The following is a 22,539-nucleotide window of genomic DNA, read 5'->3' as shown; positions in this document are numbered from 1 at the left end:
TTTTGTAAGCCATGGTCTTAATGTGGTTTTTATTGTGTTCTGGGCAGTATCTCACTAGCCAGCATGAAGAATTAATGTCTTGTCTTCCTATTAGGAGGAAGAACCTAGAGAGCTAGACTGTGTGAGCCCTGTCACCAGTCCACGTCCACTCTCATATCCCTTCTGCAGCCATTCTGAACATCTGTCACTAGTGACTGCCATGTGTCTCAGATTGCAGCATTTTCCATCACAGGTCAGAAACCCATTGCATTGTCTTCCCATTCCTCTTGAGGGCCTTCAACATTGTGTGCCTTGAGGGTTACCTTGGTTTATGTTTTGTTTTTGAATTTGTGGGTGCTGGGAATTAAACCTGGATCCTCTGGACGTAGAACCAGTGTTTTTACCTGCTGAGCCATCTCTCCAGCCCTATCTGAGACTTTAATTCTTACTTTAATAAAGCTCTTTCTTAAATGAAATCATTTCTATCTAGAAAGATGTCTGAACTGCAGCGTTACCCTTCATGTCTCATATCTTCTCAATGTAAAGAAAGAGTTGAGCTAGGTATGGTGGTACACAACTTAAGTCCCAGCAGTGGGTGGTAGAGGCACCCGCCTACTTTACAAAGTGAGTTCCAGGACAACCAGAGCTATCACATAGAGAAACCCTGTCTCAAACAAAACAAAAAAGGAAGAGTTGACTAGGCCAAGGCACTCTGAGAAGCTGTAACCATAGGACAGAAACAGTGATGTTCACAGTGATTGATAATGCTTCCAAAGAAGCCTTCACAGTGGAGGCATGTGAGTGTGGAAATGTGTGCCTAATGGGAAAGGGCGGCCAGATAATGGGATAATTCCATGGAGTCTATTTGAAAGTCAAAGAAATTTATTCAGGGTTTAACTGACAAAAATAATAATTGAGGTTTTTTTTTGCAGAATCCAGGAGAGTTGGGTCATGGTCCAGTTCGGTTCTCAGGAGAGCTCTGAGAGCATTGATCCACAGCATCAGCATCCAAGACCATGAGGTATCAAAGAGGGAGCAAGCATTTACTTTTCCCAGGTCTTAAGGGGTCTCTGTCTGGGCCACACCCTGGCAGGGGCAGGTACCTTGCAGTTTCCTACTGCCTCACTAGGGGCGGTGCTTCAGGGTAAAGTACAGACAACCACTCCTACCTAAGCCTCATAAAGTCCCTAGAGTTATGCTGACCTTCTTCCCACAGTCCTGTGGCTGAGATATGGTTGAAGATCACTCATGGGAAAAGGTTGTGTAATGAGAGCTAGCTACATTTTAAGTAGAGGGTCAGTTTCCCTAGAGTGGCCGGCTCCTTACAAGCACTGTGGAAGAGAACCAATATTTACATGTCTGCCTTGATGCTGTGTATTTAGCAGTTGCTAAGATATGGCACACTGTGTCCATTGTTGGAGGTTGTGGAATGATGCTGTCCAAATCATTGAGGATCATACAGTTGATGTGTGTTGTATAATCTTTTCATGAAATGAAAACATTGATTAAAAGGGTAACTGAGAAGATCAAGAAAACCAGAGATAAATATGGCAACAACAATAAGGCACAGCAGAGGTACGGCCTTCCCAGACTGGTGGGACACAGTGTTTCACAGATGCAGCTGGTCTTGACTGTGCACTTGGATTTGTCCTTCTATTCTTGTGTGCTATACCAGTTGGACCATATCCCCCTTATCCAAAGAGAGAAGTGTCTGGAGACCTGTGTAGCCAGAGACTTTTCTCTCCAGGTCCTGCCAAACCCCCAAAGTCTGACAGCCCACTTATAAAATAAACACACAGATGCTTATATTATTAAAACTGTTTGGCCTAATGGCTCAGGCTTCTAGCTATCTAATTCTTGCATCTTAAATTAATCCATTTCTATAAATTTATACCTTGCCACTTGGCTCGTGGCTTACTGGTGTCTTCACAGTCTGCTTGTCATGGTGGTGGCTGGCAGTGTCTCCCTCCACCTTCCTGTTCTCTCAATTCTACTCTCTATTAGTCCCACCTATACTTCCTGCCTGGCAACTGGCCAATCAGTGTTTTATTTATTGACCAATCAGAGCAATTTGACATACAGACCATCCCACAGACCTGTACAGCCAGGATACCCTTCTCTGCTGAGCTGTCCTAGCAGTTCCAGGCCTGAATCTCCCGAGCAGTCAGAATAATTTCCCTTCCGGTACTGAGCTGTCTCATCGCAGCTCCAGGTATCCAGGATACCTCGCCCTCCAGGGCTGAGCTGTCTCATCACGGCTCCAGCTGTCAGAGCTGTCTTAGCAGCTCAAAGTGTAGCCTGACTTCCAAAGTAGTCAGGATACCCTTCCCAGAGTTGCAAAACTCACATTTTGGTGTAGAAACCCAGGACCGAACCCACAGAGTAGCAACAGTGACTTACAGACACCACTGCAGATGCCTGCAAGTCACCTTGTGGTTCTGGGAATTGAACTCAAGACCTCTTGAGCAGCCTGTGCTGTCATCCTCTGAATCACTTCTTAGCCACCTGAATTTTATGCCTACTGGTTGCATGAAAGAGAAAATATTAAACTAGCTAGCATTCTTGAGCACTAGATGAGTAGACATTTCATCCCTTTGATGCCATTACCTAGACATGAATAGCCATGAATGGTTTTTCTCCTATTTGGTTTGTAGCCATTCTCTGTAAACCCCGAGTGATGCAATTATATATTTCAAGAGACCCTAGACTATTAGAACTAGAGATACATCATGTTTTTAGGGATAAAAATTTGTCTATTCTCTAAGTTTGGCAGAAGAATAATGTCAAATGAGAAATAGCTGCTCCTGGTTGTAGACCAGCAACTTTGGATATCCAGGGTGGTTGGAGGTGTTCCTGCCTCCTGTAGTATACTGAGATCTATTCCAAGACTCTGTGTTGATGGGATACTGTCTCCTGTGCAGAAAAAAGATGATAGTGGTGGTCAGAGGAGCAAGAATATTGTTGAAGAGGGCAGAGTGAGGTGAACTGGATATCTCTTGTCATTAAATGAAGCTTCCAATACTGGCAATGGGTTACATTTAGTCAATTGGTTGGCCAATTGGGTACAGTGGGACCTGAGACAAATCAAGGTATTGTAAGGCTATTGGTTGCTCTCCAAACTGATAGGACGGTGCTATTCTTGAAGATGACACCAACACGACTCATTGAACATGGATCAGTCAAGCTTATGTCTCCCCAGATCCCTCACCACATATGGACTAGATTTCCTGGCACTGGAAGTTACCCTGCTCACTCTCAAAGAGAAAAGTAAACACCAACCTAGCTACAATGGTGACCGCATCAAAGATATGCTGGTGCTGTAGTGGAACAAAGCTTTTGGAAGAAACCAACCAATATCTGACTCGATTAAGGCCCACTCCATGAGATGGAACTCATACCCAGGACTGCATGGGTGGACAAGTCCTGAGAACTGATAGGCTAGGGTCCATGGGGAAAACAAATACTAGTGTTCTGCTCAAGGAGCTTAGCAAAAAAATGACTCCTAACAATATTCTGCTGTACTCATAGACAATACCTTTGTCAGCCCTCATCAGAGCAACTTTCTCCTTTAACAGATGGGAACAAATACAAAGACTTTCAGCTAGAGCATATGCAGAGAGGAAGAGATCTTGAACACTCAACCCTAAACAGGACATATACACTTAAATTCCTTCCCTCAGGACTTAGGGAACCCTGTGGAAGAGGAGGTGAAAAGAATGTCACAGAATACTGCAGATGGCAGGACCATGATACATCTACTGAGGTGAAGCACAGATGTGGAGTGGAACCAGACTAATCCTGAGAAAAGCTGCACTGCATGTGTTGCACAGGGTATAGCTGGAGAGGGAGGAATGCCCCATCTATTTGGATTCCAGAAGATCACATGAGTACCAGATGCTGGACATTGGGCTGTAGGATTTGAATTAATAAGATGGATTTTGGTATTCTTCCCATCTGAAAATTTCTGTGCTTCAGCTCTTCTCTTGTGGAATAAGAAAATATCTAATTTTTTTTAAATTTTGTTTACCAGATCCAACTAATAGACTTTTGCTTTGTTTGTTTTTTAGAGATCTTGGACTTTTGAAGTGTTGTAATTTTTAAAGTTTATGGGATTTTTAAAAAAATTACACTGTGTTTTATATTATGATATTAACATAAGAATTTGGGGAACAAGAAATAAATGGTTATGGTATTCAGATGATGTGTCTGTGTGTCATGCTGACAAGGAATAGAAGTCCTAGTTAACTTTATCTGTCCACTTAAAACAACATAGCAACAATACAAATTAGAATCTTAATATAGAACCTACATGGATCAGAAGGCACATTAATCATAGAGAAATTTTCTCTCATGGTTTTATATAATTATACTTGATAAACATTTTCTGTATTACAATTAAGTTTACAGCATGTGTATTTGTATTTGATAATAACATTTATGGCCTGACCACTTAGGGTTGGATAACCTATGATGGGATTTGTTCCTAGGAAAGGTTAATTTTCTCACCTAGATTTTTGAAATATTCTGGGTGCCACTTCCCTGTCATATATAAAAGAAACTACCTAGGAAATAAGATTAAGTTTAAAATTATTGTTGAACCTTATTTCGTGTTATTAGTTATTATGTAAAATAGTGTTCTTTAAAGCAAAATTAGTGTAACTCAAAGAGGTGGTTGGCTTCATGGACTATGTCCATCCATTATCAAGGGTAAACTTCAGAAGTTAATCCATTTATTTAAATTTAAATATTAGCATTAAATTAAGGTTAATAATTAATATGAAGTTAATTGTAGTCCATCAGAAGTTGTCGTAGAATAACATGATACGTGAAAATGAGCAAGGCAGAGGAAAGTTTTATACTTTCAAATGTTTGTTAATATATCAATCCGGATAATTTATTGCAATGATTGTTTGTTGTTATTGCATATCAAACAAGTGGGCTTTTTTGCTGTGGTGATGAGACTTACTGACTGAGGGGAAAATACAACCAGTATTTTCATTTCTTCAAAGAAAAATTTATTGTCCATATAATGGCATATTATAGATTGTGGAAACTGTACATGAATTACTTCCAACAGTTTTTGAACAAATTGTTGGCACAGGATAGGGCTATTTAACATTCCTTTTGGGAGAATCTTCTATTGATATCTCATAAGAGGCTGAGAATTATTGTAAGTACATACCATGAAGGCAAACTTTTCTCTATCCTTTTCTTATAGATGTGTAGTGAAGAGTCTTTTAAGTCAACAGTTAAGAGGCCATTCTTTTTTTATTTTATAATTTAGTTTAATTTACATATCAGCCCCGGATTCCACTGTCCTCCCTGTCCCCCCCCCCATTCCCCTCAGCCCACTTCACATTCCCATCTCAACCAGGGAAAGGACTCCCCTGGTGATTCAGCTTAGCCTGGTAGATCCATTTGATGCAGGTCCAGTCTCTTCCTCCCTTCACCCAGGCTGAGCAACGTGTTCCAGCATAGGCCCAAGGTTCCAAAAAGCCATCTCATGCACTAAGGACAGGTCCCGGTCCCACTGCCTGGGAGCCTCTCAAACAGTTTAAGTTAATCTACTGTCTCACTTATCCACAGGGCCTGAACCAGTTGGGGGCTCCTCAGTTATTGGTTCATAGTTCATGTGTAGCCACTAGTTTGGCTATTTGTCCATGTTCTTTTTCCAATCATGGTCTCAACAATTCTTGCTCAAACAATCCCTACTCTCTCTCGCCAATTGAACTCCAGGAGCTCCACCTGGAGTCTGGACGTGGATCTCTGCATTGGCTTCCATCAGTCATGGAATGAGAGTTCTACCATGACAGTTAGAGTGACTGGCCAACCAATCACCAGAGTTGGTCAATTTGGGCTTTGTCTCGACCATTGCCAGTAGTCTATTGTGGAGGTATCTTTGTGGATTTCTGGGGACCTCTCTCTAGCACTTTGCTTCTTCCTATTCCCATGGAGTCTTCATTAATCATGGTCTCTTTTTTTTGTTCTCCCTCTCTGTTCTTGACCCAGCTTGGATCTCCCGCTCCCCTAAGCTCTCTTTCCCCTGACTCTTGCCATTCATTAACCCCCCCTACCAGATTGCTCATATAGATCTCATCCATTTCTCTGTCATTGGGCAATCCCTGTATCTTTCATAGGGTCCTCTTTTCTAGGTAGACTCTCTGGAGTTGTGAGTAGCAGTCTAGTCATCCTTTGTTTTACATCTATTATCCACCTATGAGTGAGTACATACCATGTTAGTCTTTCTGAGTCTGGGTTACCTCACTCAGGATGTAATTTTCTAGATCCATCCATTTGCCTGCAAACCTCCTCATGTCATTGTTTTTCTCTGCTGAGTAGTACTCCATTGTGTATATGTACCACATTTTATTTATCCATTCTTCAGTTGAAGGGCATCTAGGTTGTTTCCAGGTTTTGGCTATTACACACAATGCTGCTATGAACATAGCTGAGCGTATGCCCTTGTGATATGATTGAGCATTCCTTGGGAATATGGCCAAGAGTGGTATAGCTGGGTCTTGGAGAAGATTGATTTCCAATTTTCTAAGAAAGCGCCATATTGATTTCCAAAGTGGCTGTACAAGCTTGCATTCCCACCAACAGTGGAGGAGAGTTCCCCTTGCTCCACATCCTCTCCAGCATAAGCTGTCTTATGCTGAATGATAGATAGATAATGGATGTATAGATAGATAGATAGATAGATAGATAGATAGATAGATAGATAGATAGATAGATAGATAATGGATAGATAGATGAATAGGTACATAGAATTACAAGACAATTATGCTGATGAACATATACACATAAATTCTCAATAGAATACTTGCAAATCAAGTTCAGGTTCACATCAAAGAATAATCATCCACCATGATCAAGTGGTCTTCACCCCAGTCCTGCAAGGATAGTTCCACATACATAAAACACACTATTTATTCCACCACATAAAAGGAATAAAAGACAGAAACTACATGACCATCAGAGTATAAAAGAAAAAGGGCCTTTGTGGAATTCCAACCTCCCTCTCTGTTCTTGATCCAGCTGGGATCTCCCACTCCCCCAAGTTCTCTTTCCCTCAACCCTCACCCTTTATTACCCCCGCTCATGTCCAGGCTGTTCATGTAGATCTCATCCATTTCTCCGTCATTGAGCGATCCCCATGTCTTTCTTGGGATCCTGTTTTCCAGGTAGCCACAAGGAATAGGAGACCATGGTAAATAAAGACCACATGAGAATAGGAAGAAGCAAAGTGCTAGAGAGGCCCACAGAAATCCACAAAGATACCCTGTGGGGCGTTTACCCACCACCCCCACAGTTCCCCAGAGTTTTCTTGAGTGCGAGCAGCAGGAAATATTAGATAGAAGGATTTAGAGTGGAGAATCTTGTGGAGATAAACAGATATAAAATAAAGGTTAGCCTCGAGAGGGCCTGGAACCTATTCCAATGGGCCCCGACTGTCTCTGGCCCAGGGTTTTTATAGAGACACCAAGGGGGTGGAGCAAAAGACCTCCTCCCCCAGCACAGCCAAGTGCAGACCATCTCAGACACCTGTACTCAGGCCTGTGGTCCTGATCATCCTCTATTCGGACCTGCTGGGTAAAGCCATGAGGAACCCAAGAACGGGCTCCCACAATACCCCCATAGTAGACTGCTGGCAATCTTCGAGACACAGCCCGAACTGACCTACTCTGGTGATGGGATGGCCAAACACCCTAATTGTTGTGTTAGGAACCCCATCCAATGTCTAAGGGATCTGAATACAGAGATCCACAGCTAGGCCCTGGATGGAGCTCCTGGAGTCCAATTAGCAAGAAAGAGGAGGGTTTATATGAGCGAGAACTGTTGAGACCAAGGTTGGATAAAGCACAGGGACAAATAGCCAAATGAATGGAAACACATGAACTATGAACCAAAGGCTGAGGGGCCCCCAACTGGATCAGGCCCTCTGAGTGGGTAAGACAGTTGATTAGGTTGATCTGTTTGGGAGGCATCCAGGCAGTGGGACTGGGTCCTGTGCTCATTGCATGAGCTGGCTGTTTGAAACCTGGGGCTTATGCAGGGTCGCTTGGCTCGGCCTGGGAGGAGGGGACTGGACCTGCCTGGACTGAGTCTACCAGGTTGATCTCAGTCCTCGGAGAGACTTTGCCCTGGAGGAGTGGGAATGGGGGGTTGGGCTGGGGGGAAGGGGAGGGAGGCAGGGGGGGGTGAGAATAAGGGAATCCGTGGCTGATATGTATAACTAAATTGTATTGTAAAATAAAATAAAAATGATAATAATAAAAAAGTCCAACCCCCATTCATGATGAATGTCCTGGAGAATCTAGGAATATAGAGGATATATTTCAACATAACAAAGTCATTGTACAGCAAGCCCATGGCAGCATCATGCTAAATAGAAAAAAAAAACCTCAAAAAATTTTTTGAAAAATTCAGGAACAAGAAATGGTTATTCTCTCTTTCCACTCCTATTCAATATAGTACTTGAACTCTTAGCTAGAGCAATAAGACAACTGAGGTAGATAAAGAGGATACCAATGGAAAAGGGTGAATTCAAAATGTCCTTATTGCAGATGTTATGATTCTAAACAAATAAAACTAACAATTTATTAGAAGTCCCATAATCTGATGAATACATTCATAAAATTGGAGAATGCAAAATTAACACAGACTAGTCAGTGGCCTTCCTGTATACCAATGACAAACAAACTGAGAAAGAAATCAGGGCAACAATTCCACTCACAATAGGCTTCAAACATATGAGACATTTGAATTAGCATACTTTTAAAGCACACTATTTTTTTTGGGTGCAGTGTACTTTATTGATGGTTTTCAAGAGAGTAGGGTTCCCTAAGCCCCTCCTGTTGTTCTGGGGGTCTGGGATAGAAACTGTGAGGGAGATGCTCAGTATTGGGGGGGCTGAGATGGGACAGGAACTGCTCAGCAGCTGAGGGTCTCTCTTGCTGTCCTTGCTGGGGTGGGTGGTGGTCCAGGCGGGCTTCTTACTCCTTGGAGGCCATGTAGGCCATGAGGTACACCACCCTGTTGCTGTAGCCAAATTCATTGTTGTACCAGGAAATGAGCTTCACAAAGTTGTCATTGAGAGCAATGCCAGCCCCAGCATCAAAGGTGGAAGAGTGGGGGTCACTGTTGAAGTTGTAGGAGACAACCTGGTCCTCAGTGTAGCCCAGGATGCCCTCGGACACCTGCTTCACCACCTTCTTGATGTCATCATACTTGGCAGGTTCCTGCAGGCGGCAAGTCAGATCCACGACGATGGACACATTGGGGGTAGGGACACGGAAGGCCATGCCTGTGAGCTTCCCGTTCAGCTCTGGGATGACCTTGCCCACAGCCTTGGCGGCACCGGTGGATGCAGGGATGATGTCCTGGGCAGCCCCACGGCCATCACGCCACAGCTTCCCAGAGGGGCCATCCACAGTCTTCTGGGTGGCAGTGATGGCGTGGACTGTGGTCATGAGTCCTTCCACAATGCCAAAGTTGTCCTGGATGACCTTGGCCAGGGGGGCTAAGCAGTTGGTGGTGCAGAAAGCATTGCTGATAATCTTGAGTGAATTGTCATACTTCTCATGGTTGACACCCATCACAAACATGGGGGCGTCAGCAGAAGGGGCGGAGATGATGATCCTTTTGGCCCCGCCCTTCAAGTGGGCCCCAGCCTTCTCCATGGTGGTGAAGACACCAGTGGACTCCACAACATACTCGGCACCATCGTCACCCCATTTGATGTTGGTGGGATCTTGCTCCTGGAAGATGGTGATGGCCTTCCTGTTGATGACCAGCTTCCCGTTCTCAGCCTTGACTGTGACGTTGAACTTGCCATGGGTAGAGTCATACTGGAACATGTAGACCATGTAGTTGAGGTCAATGAAGGGATCATTGATGGCAACAATATCAACTTTGCCAGACTGGAAGGCAGCCCTGGCAACCAGGCATCCAATTCGGCCAAATCCGTTCACTCCGACCTTCACCATTGTGTCTCAGGAACGAGGCTGGCACTGCACAGAAAAATGCGGCTGTCTCTGGAACAGGGAGGATCAGAGCACTTTAATAAAAAGAGGTATGAATTACCCAAGAGAAATCTAAATACATTCAAGATCCTTAAAGCTGATGTTCTGAGAGACCTTCAAGACTTAAATGAATGGGGGTTTTTAAAACTTGGTGGATAAGTAGGTAATAGAAAAGGTCAATTTTGCTAAATTGATAATACTAATTCAATAAATCTTGAATTAGAAAATGTGAGTACAATAAATCACCATTTTCTTTGGAACTTCATAAAAACAATAACTGCACTATTAAGGGGCAAAGGATAATTTATAAAGCAGAATGGGCAGGAACATCCAGAGGTACTTTTTAAGAGGGAAAAGTAGTGGAGCATGCCATATTAGAGAGAAATAAATCATATTATGAAAATAAAAAATAAAAATACTTTAATAGATTTATGTAAGCAGTGGGTGAGATTGGTAGACTGGATATTGCAACAGATGCAGTGTCCCCAAACTTTGTAATTGGTGAAAAAACAGGTTAGAGGCCATAATGAAAAGGATGGGTTATCAGAGCATGCTCTGAGAATATGGCAAATGTTCTAGTTAGCTTTCTGAAGCTCTAATAAAAATCCAAAAGCCAATCTGGGAAAGTAAGGTTTATTCACCTCACAAGTTACAGTCCATTATCAAGGGAAGCCAAGGCAAGATCCCAAGGCAGGGGCTAGAAACCACAGAGGAATGCTGCTCACTGTTCTGCTCACCTTTCCTCTATGGTGCAGGCTCATATGCCTGGGGATGTCACTACCCACAGAGGACTGAGCCCTCCTCCATCAATTAGCAATAAAAAAACGCCAAAGGCCCATACCTGCAAGCTAGTCTGAGGAAGTCAAATCCTCACTACGTGTTAAGTAGACAGCCAAGATTAGCCATCACAGCAAGCCATAAAGGGGAAAACATAAACCTCAGCTTACTGCAAAGAAAATTTCACGTCTATCAATAGAATTCTATGTCCAAAGTGAAATTTCAAATGTATGAAGAATAATTTCAAAGAATTCATGTTGGAAAATGTAACTCACTTTAAAATGAGTGACAATCACAGAAACCACAAAGGAAAAGTTGTTAAATTTGACTACTGAAGCCCCGTCTGGAGGCTGCAGGGTGGACATGGGGAGTAGCTGATGGCTGACAACACTTTTGGCCATCCTTGCAGTGTTTTGGTGCAGGAGTTTCCATCAAAAGTCCTGCCCATTATAAGCTTATGTTCTAAAGAAATGGATGGGCCCATTCTGCTTGATGATTTGGGGAAGGCTGTATCCCATTTTCAGAGCCATCTTTTTGAAAACTTCTAAAGCAGCACCAGGCCCAAACCCAGTATTCTTGGTGGCACACACTGCAGTGCCCATGCTCATCATGCTAGTGTCAGTGGTGGGCTCTGTAACATGATTTACCTCTGGGGTATGATGTGTTTCCTGTTGCTGCTGTCTCCAAATCCTGCCTCTTTGACCACCAGAGCAAGATCAAATCTTTTTTTTTTTCATTTTAAACCCTACAATTTCTTTTTATTTATTTTATTTTATTTTATTTTATTTTATTTTATTTTACAATACCATTCAGTTCTACATATCAGTCATGGGTTCCCCTATTCTCCCCCCTCCCATCCCCTCCCTTTACCCCAAGCCCACCCCCCAGTCCCACCTCCTCCAGGGCAAATCCTCCCCCGAGGACTGCAAGCAAGATCAAATCTTAATAAATCGTTCTTGCTTAGAAAACAATAGGCTACTACCTGTTGTTTATCACGAAGTCCCGACAGATGTCTTCCCAAGGTTCCCCTTTCTTCAGTAGGAGATTTTTCCTTTCCCAGAATGCATGGAGTGAGCAAGATGTGGCCTGTAGCAGTTCAAGTCCAAATTCACAGGCTCCTTCTGACTCCCCATTCTTTCTGACAGGTCCAGCGTGTTTGCTTTCTTCCTATTTCTTTAAGGAGTACCCATTTTCTGCCTCTTGGACACTTTTCCAAAACAGTTCGTACCAGACATAGCATAATTATTTGATTCCAAATCTTCAATTATAGAGATAGACCGGATTCTTTTGTAACTGGCTTTCTAGTTGATTCCCTCCTACCCAAGAAACCAGACTAGTATTTCATCCTATTTTAGTCATCCATGGTCATGAAAAGGCCACTGAACATCTTCATGACATGAGAACTACAGGTGATCCAGATGTGATGTTGGATCATCTTCACTCCTTCCTTTCACTCTCTAAGTCATTTGCTCATGAGTATCAGTGAAGAGGAGAAGACGACTGTGTTGGCTGTTCTTGGTTGTCAATGTGCCTACATCTAAGGTCAACTGACACCCAGAAAATAGAGGGCACAGATGTGGGCCATTTTTGCTTCATTTGAAGTAGGACGATCTATTTCTAGTCTAGATCTTAGAGGTAGGAAGTCACACCTTTAATTCAGATCTTTAATCAATATGTAATCTGGACTATGCTTTCTGTTCAAAGCATGTGGAAGGACCCAGAAGAAGGAAGCTTTTCCTCCTCTGCTTCCTCCACCTTGTTAGCACATCCATTCCTTCACAGGCATAAGAGCATCCATTTTGAGATTACAGCATAGACTGCAGACAGCTGAGACATCCAGACTTGTAGACTGAGCAACTACTGGATTCTTGGACTTTTCATTCATAGCCAACCATTGTTGTATTAGCCAGGGTACAGCTTGTAAGTCATTATAACAAATCCCTTTTCAATACATAGAAAGATTCATTTTATAATTCTGTTGTGCTACAGAGCCCTGACTAATATACCAGGCATGTAGAGAGGACATTCTAGAACAGTTTGTGTGTCATAAGAGTCTCAGGTCACTTACAAATTTCCAATGGCCACCTTTCCTTAACCCTACCCTTCTCTAGGTGCTTTTTTACTTCAGGGGACTCAATTCTCCTCCTCTACATCATCCTAACCAATTCTTGGCATGCTTTATTTCTCATATTATTGGGTATGGATATTAGAATGGTGTTGGAGCCTATTTCCAGGTTTCTTAGTGGCTTTACCCAGCAGGTCTGCATAGAGAGGATGATTGGACCACAGGCCTGAGTGTAGGTGCCTGAGATGGTCTGCACTTGGCTGTGTTGGGGGGAGATCTTTTGCTCCACCCCTTGGTGTTCCTTTAAATACCCTAGGGCAGAGACAGCCAGGCCTTCTAGAGGTTATCCTGTATTTTCTTTCTGTTTCTCCGTCGTCTGTACTTCTAAGTAATTCCTACTGCTCCTACTCAAGAGTATTCTGGGGAAATGTGGGGGTAGTATGTAGCCTCCTCATAAGATGGGAAGGGCCAACTATTGTCAGTGTTTATAAATGAGCTTTCAACTCCTTATGGGTGAAGTAGTGAAAAGATTCTAATGAAGCAGAGAGATATTTCTAGCTTTGAAAGGAGGAGGAGCTAAATAGCTTTCCCTGTGTCACAGAAGAGATTCCTGGAAAGGAAACCTCAGGTTCTGGTCAGTTCAGGAAGAATTTGCAAGCAAGCAATGGCTGTGCCTAATGACATCAGCAGTCCCTTCTCTGGAATTCTACCGTATCATGGAGAGCTCTTGGAATCTCCTGTGATGTCACTAGTGTTGTAGCAACACCACATGAGCTTAGGACATTAGTTCACTGCTGTAAGGTTCACCTACAGAGATGTGGTCAAGACTGAGGCGTCTAGTTGAGAGAGAGAATACACAGCATGGAGAGACCAGAGTGAGGAAGAAAGAAGCAGGCCCTAGGTCTCACTGGAAAACATTTTTTTTTTTTTTTTTTTGGTTTTTCGAGACAGGGTTTCTTTGTGTAGCTTTGTGCCTTTCCTGGATCTCGCTTTGTAGACCAGGCTGGCCTTGAACTCACAGAGATCCGTCTACCTCTGCCTCTGCCTCCGGAGTGCTGGGATTAAAGGCGTGCGCCACCACCGCCCGGCGAGACCAGAGCAAGGAAGAAAGAAGCAGGCCCTAGGTCTCACTTGAAAACATGGAGAAATCTCTGGTGCTGGGGAAGATGCATTGAGTTCAGAGGAGGGGCTGGGCAGCTTTCTGGATGTGATGGGCTTGAGCCTTCCAGAGCTAGGGCTCAAGAGCTGAGAACTTCTGGGAATAGGCCTATCCTGCTCTGGGTTCCTAAAGAGCAGACCCAGATCAAGGATCCATGATGGTTAGTTTAACAGATTCAGGAATTGACAAGCCTTTAGTTGCATTGGTGGGTATCATCTGCTTTCACTCTGAGTTGGGAAGGAGGCACAGAGAAACTAATGAGATTTCTGTACCATAACTGTGTTCCCTCCCACACACACTGGAGATTTTTAGTTGTGTGCCAATAATAATAGGGAAAGGAGACTGCGCTGACAAAGCCTAAGGTTTTCTCATGCTTTACATCTCACCACTATCAGGGCAGGAATACTAAATGCTGCTGTCTTCAAATGACCCCTGAGATTTCTGAATACCAACTGTTGATGGCGTACAGGTCTACAGTTCAGCCTGAGAGCTGTTAGATTCAGTGGACCTGGACTGAGACTGTCCCCATCCTGTTAGCTCTGGGTGTCTTGAACTATCAGTGATGATGCACCCACCCCCATGATTTCCCCATTAACATGAGAGTCTGAAGTGTAGAGCAAGTGAGGCGATCAATTATACACTACCTGAGTGTGACAGTAGCAATTTTCTGGTTTTTCAAAGCACTTGGCTGAGGGCTCTGAAGCTACAGTGCATTCTCTGTAGCTGTGAATAAGCCTTAGGAGGACCTCCCCTGGGTTACATTGTCTAGAGAAACAGAGGAAACCTACTGACTTCTGAGACATCCACCTACCTATAGAGAGATGGGAGAACTGACATCCACAGAGGGGGAGAATCAAGTCTGGTCTTTGAGGAATTGCTAGGACAAAGACTCATCTGTCAGTTACTTTCTGAGCATCTTTCAGTGGGTCATGAGGTAGTGCATAGGGCAGGTACTGTGCTTTTACTTCTAGACTAGGCAATTACTGAGATACATAACTTTGTCTAATTAGGTTGTCAGTGTGATATAACATCTGAATGGACATGGTTTACCCCAGATCACTCATTTGTTCTTGGTTCCACCAAGTACCTTCCTGAGACTACAGTCCAGTCTTTTGAAGAATTTGCAATCCAGGCTGAACATGTTGCTAGCTCCTCAATTCAGGACTGCCAGGAAATTCATGAGTGTGATGTGTGGCTCTGGAAAGGTCTCCGGCAAAGGACCCCTCGTATGTCTCCTGTGTCCTTTGCCTGCCCTTCTCATGCTCCCATGAGTATTCTTTAAGCTGGCTGCACCCTTTTCCTTCCTAAGGGCATGTGCATTGTTATAGGTGGCTCCACATCAAGGAATTAGTCTTTGTTTAGCTCTAAGTAAAGCAACATAACAGTGACACACTACATATTGTCCCCTTGACTGTGACACATTTGTCCTTACATATCTCTGTCTGGCCTCTCACTAGCTATTCATGTTTCCTCACACTTGAGTGCAGGAATGGACCATCACTCTTCCTGGGAGTGTTTGCTCTTGTGTCTCAGGGCTCACCTGGAGAGTCCCAGTTCTTATCATCTCCAGCCTTACATGTCACTAGTTGATTACAAATTTGCTAATATCGTGTTGGCTTGAATTTATTGCGCTGATGATTCAGGGAAAATTTTCTGATTAACTAAGGGACATTTCATTGTTCTGACAGGAAACCCACAACCTCCCACCATATCCACATACTGTAACAAACTTGTGAATCCTCCACAATGTGCTTGTTGACATCAGGGGATCGACCTTTCCTTCCCACCATTTTGACTTAATTCCCTAGCAATATTTATTTCTCATGTTATTGATTAGAGATTTCAAGAAGGGGCCAGTCATTGCCTGGGATGTATTTTGAAGTGATTCTTCAACTTCCCATACATGAAGTAGTGAAGATATTCTAATGAAACAGAAAGAGAAATCTGACTTTGTAAGGAGGAGGTGCTGAAGGTCTTCTCTTGTGTTTCTGGGAAGGCTCCCGGGAAGGGCAACATGGTTTTGATGAACTGCAGAAGAGCTAGTTAGTGGATAAGTGAGGACTGCCGGGGGTGACCCTAATCATCCCTTCCATGGAGATTCTATTCTATCATGGAGAGTGCTTGGTGTTCTCTGTGATGTTACCAGTGTTGTGGCAACACCAATGACTGTGGGTGATTCCTTCAGTTCCCATGGACATGTTGGCAAGACTGAGCAGGCTGCTTGGGAGAGAGAATGGAGAACATGGAGAGACCAGAGAGAGAGGCAGAAGGAAGCTGGCCTTTGGTCTCAGTGTAAAACCTGGAGAAATAAATGGTTCTGGGGAAGGCAGAGTGAGTCCAGAGCAGGGGACAAGAAGCTTCCTGGAGGAGGTGAACTTGAGCTGAGATTTGTAGTAGTGGAGCTCAGCAGCTGGGAAATTCTGGGTAGTAATGGGCCAGTCCAGCTTCTCTGGCTTTCTAAAGAGCAGACCCAGAGTCAAGAGTTTCTAAAGGTTAGTTTAGGAGAGCCATGAATTGTCCAGGTTGCAGCTGCTTTTCTGGGAATTCCTTCAATTCCTTCTGACTGAGAAAGAGGATTGGGAGAAACAGATGGACCACTGAGCTGTCCCTCTCTGGGTAGCGTGTTGCTGCACTTCATCCTAGTGGATTCCTTCAGTTTCCATGGAAATCTGATGCCAGTAGGAAGGGAGGGAAACCCCCTTTGGCCACACAACACATCTTCAAAATTTTTGGTCCTAGACACATATGATGATGACTTGGTGCTTCTAAGCTCTAGGGACAACAGGCCTTACTTGTATCACATCAGATGTGAGCTGACAATGTCATTCACTTCTCCTTAGCTGGGCTTGCTTATGCTTCCAGGGCCATGGGACTGCACTAGGGAGGGAGGCACATGATTATCCACAGTGGTTGAGGACAGAGACAGAGCTCAGGGGCCCCAGTTTGAGGATAGCTGCCCTGCTGTTCCAAAGCTTCACTGGGTTCCTAGCATTTTCTCTTCCTTAGGTTTCTTCTTGGAACTCAGCATGGACTCTCCTGGTCCTATGCCATTCAAGAATACATGCTCATTTGTCTTTATCTACCTGCAGGGACTACTGCGGTGTCACCATCCCAACTCTCCACCATCACATGTGCAGGAGCAGCAGTTGAAAAACATAGAGAAACTCACCATTTGCTTACATGACATGGAATGTGAGAGAAATGAGCTGCGTGGAATCCTGGCCAATTATACAAACAAGGATTTGAACAACAGGTAGTCATTATGCCCAGTTCTTTGCTGACCATCTTGACACCACAGTATCAATCCCAGGTTTCCTGAGGAACAGGAACCTGAAACTCCAGGGTGTCCTGCTGCCTAAATTAATTTTCATGAGTTTCTTTGAGATGCAGAACTTGGAGCCTGGGTTGGAATTAGATGGGAACACAGGCTGTTTTGCTTCCTCCAAATGAAAAACAGTTCCTGAGGCCTGAATTTCTGTCTCAGGATAAAGAAGGTAGTGTGTGAACTCTGGACATAGATTTCAAGAGTCCTTGACAGGTGTTAGCTTGTGGGAGATATTAGGTGCTGTGAGTTTGTGGAGAGTCTTTGTACTTGACCATCAGATGAATGCCTGAAAGCTCCTGGCAGCAGCTTGAGGGCCCTGGTCCATTAATCCATCTCAGGGTATGGCTGGAAGGCCTGGAGCTCATCACAGCTCCCCTCTCATCTTCTTATACTCTGTGACATTGTCACATTTCAACATTTCTTGGGCATCCTGATTTCATTGTGTGTGTGTGTGTGTGTGTGTGTGTGTGTGTGTGTGTGTGTGTGTGTGTGTGTATTTCCATGTGTGTGTGCCTCTGAGAGTCTTGGGGCTGGGAAAGGGTCTGAGAATTTAACATAGGTCCAGGTGATGGCACTGTTGAAGCAAGGGAACCCCACTTTGAGCATCACCATCCTGCTCACTGTGCTCACCTCGGTAGAATATATGAATCACCTGTGCAGTTTATAAAACCATCCTGAAGTTGGGGCTCCTCCTTGGAAATATAATTGTGTGCTCTTGTTCTCTGGTAGTTATAGGCAACCAAGAATGAGAATCCCTGTTCTGGATACAGGAGAAATATTATCATAGGTTTCTTGTATGTCCAGATATGTGGCACAGAATCCTTGGAACTTCTTAGAGTGCTTATCTAAGGCTCCAGCCCACTGAGGGTGCTTGCAGCAATGGCCCCAACCCCTTAAACCTCCTGGCTGTTGTGTCCTGAGGACAGGATAGGATGTTTACTAAGAACCAGGAGGTCCCAGTGCTTAAATGCCAGGCTGTGGCATCCACTGTGTTGGAGTAGTCCACGACACAGCCTCATTTATGTGATTCTTGTTGAGTTCATGGGCTGCTTTTCTCCTGGGGCCATGCCCTACCACAGGCTGAATTTCGAAATTGCGATGCTTGAAATAGAACACAAGCAGGTGATGTCAGCTCTCCATAAATTGCCCATGGAGATTAGTGATGCCTTTGACAAGTGCAAGGGACTGATTGAGGAGACTGAATACTTTAGGTAAGTGGCCAATAGCTTGGGAGGGATTGTTTCTGCCCTTCTTTTTCCTTGACCCAAAGTGAGGGCTCTGGTTCTAGCCTGTGTGCCTCTGAGCCAGTAGCCTGCCTTATGGCCCTTCAATTTGTGCCTCTTGGACTCAGTTTTGCAAAGTGTGAAAAAGCACTGAGGCCCTCCTATTATTGTCCTGCCCAACTCAGGAGCCCTAAGACAGAAAAATGGTTTCCACCATGATATCTGGCAGCCCAGGTTCTCTGGGCACTGGCAGGGGCTTCTCAGATCTGTTTTGCCTGGGATCAGTAGAGAGCAGTTATTCCTGTTGGGACTTCTGCCCTCCTTCAGAGAGTGTTTCACCTCTACCTGCTGGTCCTTTCCCAATATCAGGAACAGTTAAGCACAGGTGTGGACTGCACCCTGTTCTCAGAGGCACAGGATCCCTTTTGGTACCAGGATTTTCAGAAGTAGTTTGAATCTGTCTGGAATTTGGTTCTTCTCTGGATTTGTCCTACATTTGGTGATGCTGGCTTAGCTACTGAGAGCTCCATTCTTGTGCTGTCTGGGGACCGCCAACTTTTCATGGTTGGTGGTACTTGGAGGTAGGGATGGCAAATGGAGGCTCACTCTGGCTCACCATGTTTTGGTGATTGTTTAGTTACCTCAATGGCCAGGTCCTACGAGAGTGTACTCAGCTATTTTATAGAATTGTCTCCTTAGAGTCAGTGAGATTCCATGGTGTGTTGAGCAGGGTGTAGGTCAGTGGTCTAGTACTTACATGCCTGGCACATGTGGTCCCATGCTGGATGTCTACCTCTGAAACAAACAAATGAAAACCCAACAACCACCAACTGTAACTGTGACTGTACCAGTGTAGATGTTACAGTGGTTGTGTGTATAACAAAGTGGAATGAGTTGGAGAGATGGTTTAGCAATTAAGAGCACTGGCTCTTCTGGAGGTCCTGAGTTCAATTCCCAGCAACCATAGCATGGTTCACAACCATCTATAATGGGATCCAATGCTCCCTTCTGGCATGCAGATGTATATGCAGAGCACTCATTTTTAAAAACAAACAAATCCAGAAACAAAGTGGAATGAGATGTTTTCACAAAGCTCGTGTGTTTGGGGGGACTTGCTTCTATATGTAGCATGAACTATCAAAATGGAAACACTGGATTGAAAACAAATAACTGGGCAGCTGAATGGTATTTATTTTCTCAGGTAAACAATTTATAGAGCAAATAGAATATCTTAGATATGGTGCCACTTTGCATAAAGGACTTAACATCCTCACAATGTAGTATCTGTTTATGAATGCTGGGGTGTTGGAACCAATATCCCACGGAGTGATGACTGTTTATAAAAGATGTAGAGAATCAAAATGACATGAAATGGTGTCGTCTGAGGGCCCAATGGGGTCACCACAGAAAGCTTCTCCACAAAACTGACCTTCCAGCTGAATTCCAAGTAGGAAAGGAGCTCACACATAAGGCAATTAGAAGAATGAACACTGGAACAGAAGACAGATCCCTGGGCCCACACACTCTGGGCATCATCAAGCAACCACATGCAAGCAGCACAATGGGGCACAGACAGCTAGCTAAAGGCACAGGATGGCTCTAGTAAGGCCTTCGGGGAGGGAGGGGGGCAAGACTTGGGGATCAGGAGAGTATGAAGTGTCAGTTTAATAGAGAGCGACTGGAAGAGCCAAGTGATATAGATCTAGTTTTCTTTGTTTCTTTGTTTACTGTGTGGGTCCGACTAGCCTCAAACTTATGATCCTCCTGCCTTGGCCTGAGTGCTGGGATTACAGGCCTGTGCCATCACAACTTGACCTCATCTGCATTCTAACAGTTTCCTGGGGCTGCTGTGAGAGAGTATTTTAAGTGTATAGGGTGGGTGTGAAGTACTGGGAGGAGTGAATACTTAGAACAGCTGGAGGTCACCCAGGTCAGACATCTGTTCTAGTAAATGTCAACCTCACACAAACAATATCCATCTCATTTCTCTCTTACCTCCATCCCTACTCTTTTTTGAATTTACACACTAAGCCTTTATGAATCCTCTTCTCTCCATGTCCCTACACCCATCCTCAGGCCCCCACCCCCAGTTCAGGCCATTATCATTTCCAGTCTGGATCCCTGCCATGGCCTCCCAGAACGAGGAATCTTACTCAAACTCTGTCCTGTTCAAACACTTCAAGAGTCTGACACTTCTTGTATGTCCCCTGCTTCACTTCTATCAGCCCACCCTGTCCCTCCAATATGCGTTTAGAAAAAGGCCTGGTCTGTGGTAAGCCCGGACTTATTATTATGTGTGCTCCCATTATCCTCTCTGCTTGTCTTTGCATTTGCTGCGACCATGGCTGATTCGACTACTCTCCACTAGACCAAGCAGCAAATGTTGCCTTCATGCAGAATCTTTCTGGCCTCAGGACTGTCTCATGTTCTTTGAAAATAAACAGATCTGGGGGGGGGGGGGCTGAAAATTCATGGGAAAGGTTTACCATTTAATAATTAAGCTCTGAGGCAGAGGGTCCAGAATAGCAGCTTGGATCTCAGCCTGTCTCCTAGCTGCCCATGAAGTCACTTTCTAGCTGACAACCTTGGGTCAGCACATACTGCATGCCAGGGAAAAAGTACCTGAGAGGAGTCAGTGTGGGCTTCGGGGCTTCGGGAGGTGGCATTTTGCCTCAGGATGCCCATCCTGACACTGCACGATGTGGTGATATTGTGTCCCCCAATATATTGTGCACCCTAATAAACATATCTAAGGTCAGAAAACAGAACTAGATAGACATAGATGCTAGAAAATGGTGGTACACACACCTTTAATCCTAACATTCCGAAGGGATATCCATCCAGATCTCTGTGAGTTCAAAGCCACACTGGAAACATCCAAGCATGATGACACTGGCCTTTAGTCCCAGGAAGTGATGGCAGGAAGCAGAAAGGTATATAAGACATGAGGTCTTATGTACCTTTTAGCTTTTGAGCCAGCCAAATTACCCACCAGTTTCTCAAAAGACATAACTGCCCCCACCCAAATAAAACAAAAGGTCAGTCCTTCATGAATGATTTATAGACAGGCACTTAAAGAAATGAAGAGCCTCTGTGATGTTACAACCAAAGACACATTCTACAGCCAAACCCCTGGCAGGCGCACAAACAGCCAACTCTGAGGACTTAGCTCACCTTTGGAGCCACACAGGGCCATGGTGAGGGCACTGTTGCTCTGATCCAGCTCTCAGAGGCAGGAACTGCCAGGGTGGTCCTGGATCACTGACTGCTCCTTTAGGATCATGGCCTGGGGAAGGGACAGAGAAGCGGGGAATATGTAGTCTGTGAGGAGTCAGGCTCTGGCTCTGCAGATCATAATCCTTCAATCCTACATTTATAGAAAATTCCAGAACATTTCATCAGGATGTCAGATTTCCAATCAATGAAGTTTCCTGAGCTAAGACAATCAAAAAGCCCAAGCTGCACAAAGGCCTTTCTTCTCTTATCCTTAGTTCTGAGACTGCAACTCTATCCATTAGTCTCTTTTCTGCTCTCTCTTCAAGCTGACTGTGGGTTGGGGCACAGTCCTCTGAACCTCTTTACCCTAACCCCAGCAGTACCTAGGCACCCCTGGAGTACACACACTGCTGGTGATAAATGGGCTGAGAACATCATGAACTAGTTACCAGCCCGTTCTTCAGCCCCATTTATGATGCTCTCAGTAGGGACCTAGGGGTTGCAGCATCTTAAGCATTCTGTGTTGAATGTAGGTGGTGGCACAGGGCACCCTGGGGGTGTCCAGAGCTGTCATCCATATTGATGAGCTGAGTGGGAAGGAGAAGTTCAAGCTTCTGGTAGAAGGTGACAACCTTTGGGCAGTCATGGCCACCAATAGTGTGAAAGGCACTCAGATGACTTCCAATAACACATAAGAGGTACCATTACATCTGGACCATCAGCCAATACCCAGCAGTTTCCTGGCCCTTTTTTTTTATGCTTCCCCAACA

General features: G+C 44.4%; 2 protein-coding genes and 1 pseudogene across 8 annotated transcripts in view; 2 read left to right on the top strand and 1 right to left on the bottom strand.

Annotated features, from left to right (window-relative positions):
- The window catches only part of LOC121832237 (disks large homolog 5-like), a 189,739-nt gene that overhangs the window by 98,534 nt on the left and 68,666 nt on the right, over positions 1-22,539 (top strand). The window lies entirely within an intron of this gene.
- Positions 1-22,539, top strand: part of LOC143267305 (uncharacterized) — a 40,367-nt gene that overhangs the window by 8,875 nt on the left and 8,953 nt on the right. The window contains exons 5-8 of one of the 4 annotated variants that reach the window (XM_076544620.1): positions 95-232; positions 912-1,000; positions 17,095-17,258; positions 18,410-18,541. In XM_076544620.1, the coding sequence (XP_076400735.1) occupies positions 17,191-17,258; positions 18,410-18,541 (200 nt within the window). In that variant the 5' untranslated portion in view covers positions 95-232; positions 912-1,000; positions 17,095-17,190. Of the gene's footprint in view, positions 1-94; positions 233-911; positions 1,001-3,105; positions 4,180-13,495; positions 13,748-17,094; positions 17,259-18,409; positions 18,542-22,539 lie in introns of those variants that run through there. The other 3 variants (XR_013042291.1, XR_013042290.1, XM_076544621.1) reach the window with 3 other exon arrangements.
- Positions 8,896-21,522, bottom strand: LOC143267295 (glyceraldehyde-3-phosphate dehydrogenase pseudogene; annotated as a pseudogene). Its single transcript, XR_013042287.1, has 2 exons — positions 21,362-21,522; positions 8,896-10,016 (listed from the first exon to the last, which is right to left on the bottom strand). The product of XR_013042287.1 is annotated as a glyceraldehyde-3-phosphate dehydrogenase pseudogene (transcript).

This window comes from Peromyscus maniculatus, chromosome 9 (genome assembly GCF_049852395.1).
Source record: "Peromyscus maniculatus bairdii isolate BWxNUB_F1_BW_parent chromosome 9, HU_Pman_BW_mat_3.1, whole genome shotgun sequence".
Lineage (NCBI taxonomy): Eukaryota > Metazoa > Chordata > Mammalia > Rodentia > Cricetidae > Peromyscus > Peromyscus maniculatus.
This window is presented reverse-complemented; position numbering and strand designations above follow the sequence as displayed.